General features: G+C 36.7%; 1 protein-coding gene across 6 annotated transcripts in view; it reads left to right on the top strand.

Moving 5' to 3' along the window:
- Window positions 1-961, top strand: part of rsrc1 (arginine/serine-rich coiled-coil 1) — a 103,824-nt gene that overhangs the window by 38,514 nt on the left and 64,349 nt on the right. For 4 of the 6 annotated variants that reach the window (XM_035680305.1, XM_035680304.1, XM_035680301.1 and 1 more), the window contains exon 5: window positions 841-904. In XM_035680305.1, the coding sequence (XP_035536198.1) occupies window positions 841-904 (64 nt within the window). The remainder of the gene's footprint in view (window positions 1-840; window positions 905-961) is intronic. The other 2 variants (XM_035680303.1, XM_035680302.1) reach the window with 1 other exon arrangement.

Genomic DNA, 961 nt, shown 5'->3' with positions numbered 1-961 from the left:
GGCTCGCCATTCTGCCGTTGCTAGCCTGATAATCACACACACATTTTTTATTAATTCACAGATAATAAGCTCAGAGTTCTCTCTCTGTACTTGGAAATAATTATTATTATGACTGCCAGCAGTGTGGCAACAGTATTAGTTAACCTCTGACTGGTGTGGACGCAGACACACACAAGCACACACAGAACTTCAGTCTTGAAAGGTTGCAATTAGGATCTTCATTATCTCTTTTTGTTTTTCTCCTTTTGATTGACCAAAAGCTTTTTGATGTAATCAAGATCAGTTGCACAACTACTCCATCCTGCTCAGTCGATATCTAAAAGAGAAACACAATGGGATGATGACTGTATTCCAACTAGAGTTGAAACAATTAGTCGATTTGTCAACTAGTTGATCGACAGAACATTAATCTGCAACCTTATGATAATTGATTAATTATTTAAGTAGTTTTTCAAGCGAATATGGTACAAATTCATTGGTTTCAGCTTCTCAAATGAAAATATGTTCTGGGTTTCTTAATCTTCTTTTGTAAATGAACTCAATATGTTTGGACTGATGGTCGGACATAGGACATTTTAAGCTAATTTCATCATCTTGGGCTCTGGAAAGTTTTTGTAGACCAAACAATGAATCAACTGATTGAGAAAATCCCACATTTCAGCCCTAATTCCAGCTAGTCAGAATTAGCCAAACGATTTAATGTGTTAAAATACTCAGAAATCGGTTCAGAAATGTTCATAAAGCACATTTGAATAGAGTTTGTTCTTCTGTCTCTCATGTGTGTATTTAAAATGCTCCTTTTATTAAATGACGTTTTTTGTGTCTGCACTTTATTTACAGCGGGGGAAATGTGTTGTTGTGTTGCAGGGACGCCGGGAACATCAAAGGCAGATTAGAACATCTGGTAAGTTCTATTTGACACCCCTCTTTTATCCCCCATACAGACAGACACACACACACA

Source organism: Morone saxatilis, unplaced genomic scaffold, assembly GCF_004916995.1.
Source record: "Morone saxatilis isolate NCDOM2014 unplaced genomic scaffold, NCSU_SB_2.0 Contig8, whole genome shotgun sequence".
In the NCBI taxonomy this organism is placed as follows: domain Eukaryota; kingdom Metazoa; phylum Chordata; class Actinopteri; family Moronidae; genus Morone; species Morone saxatilis.
Note: the sequence above shows the minus strand (reverse complement) of the source record. Positions and strands in the feature narration are given on the sequence as shown.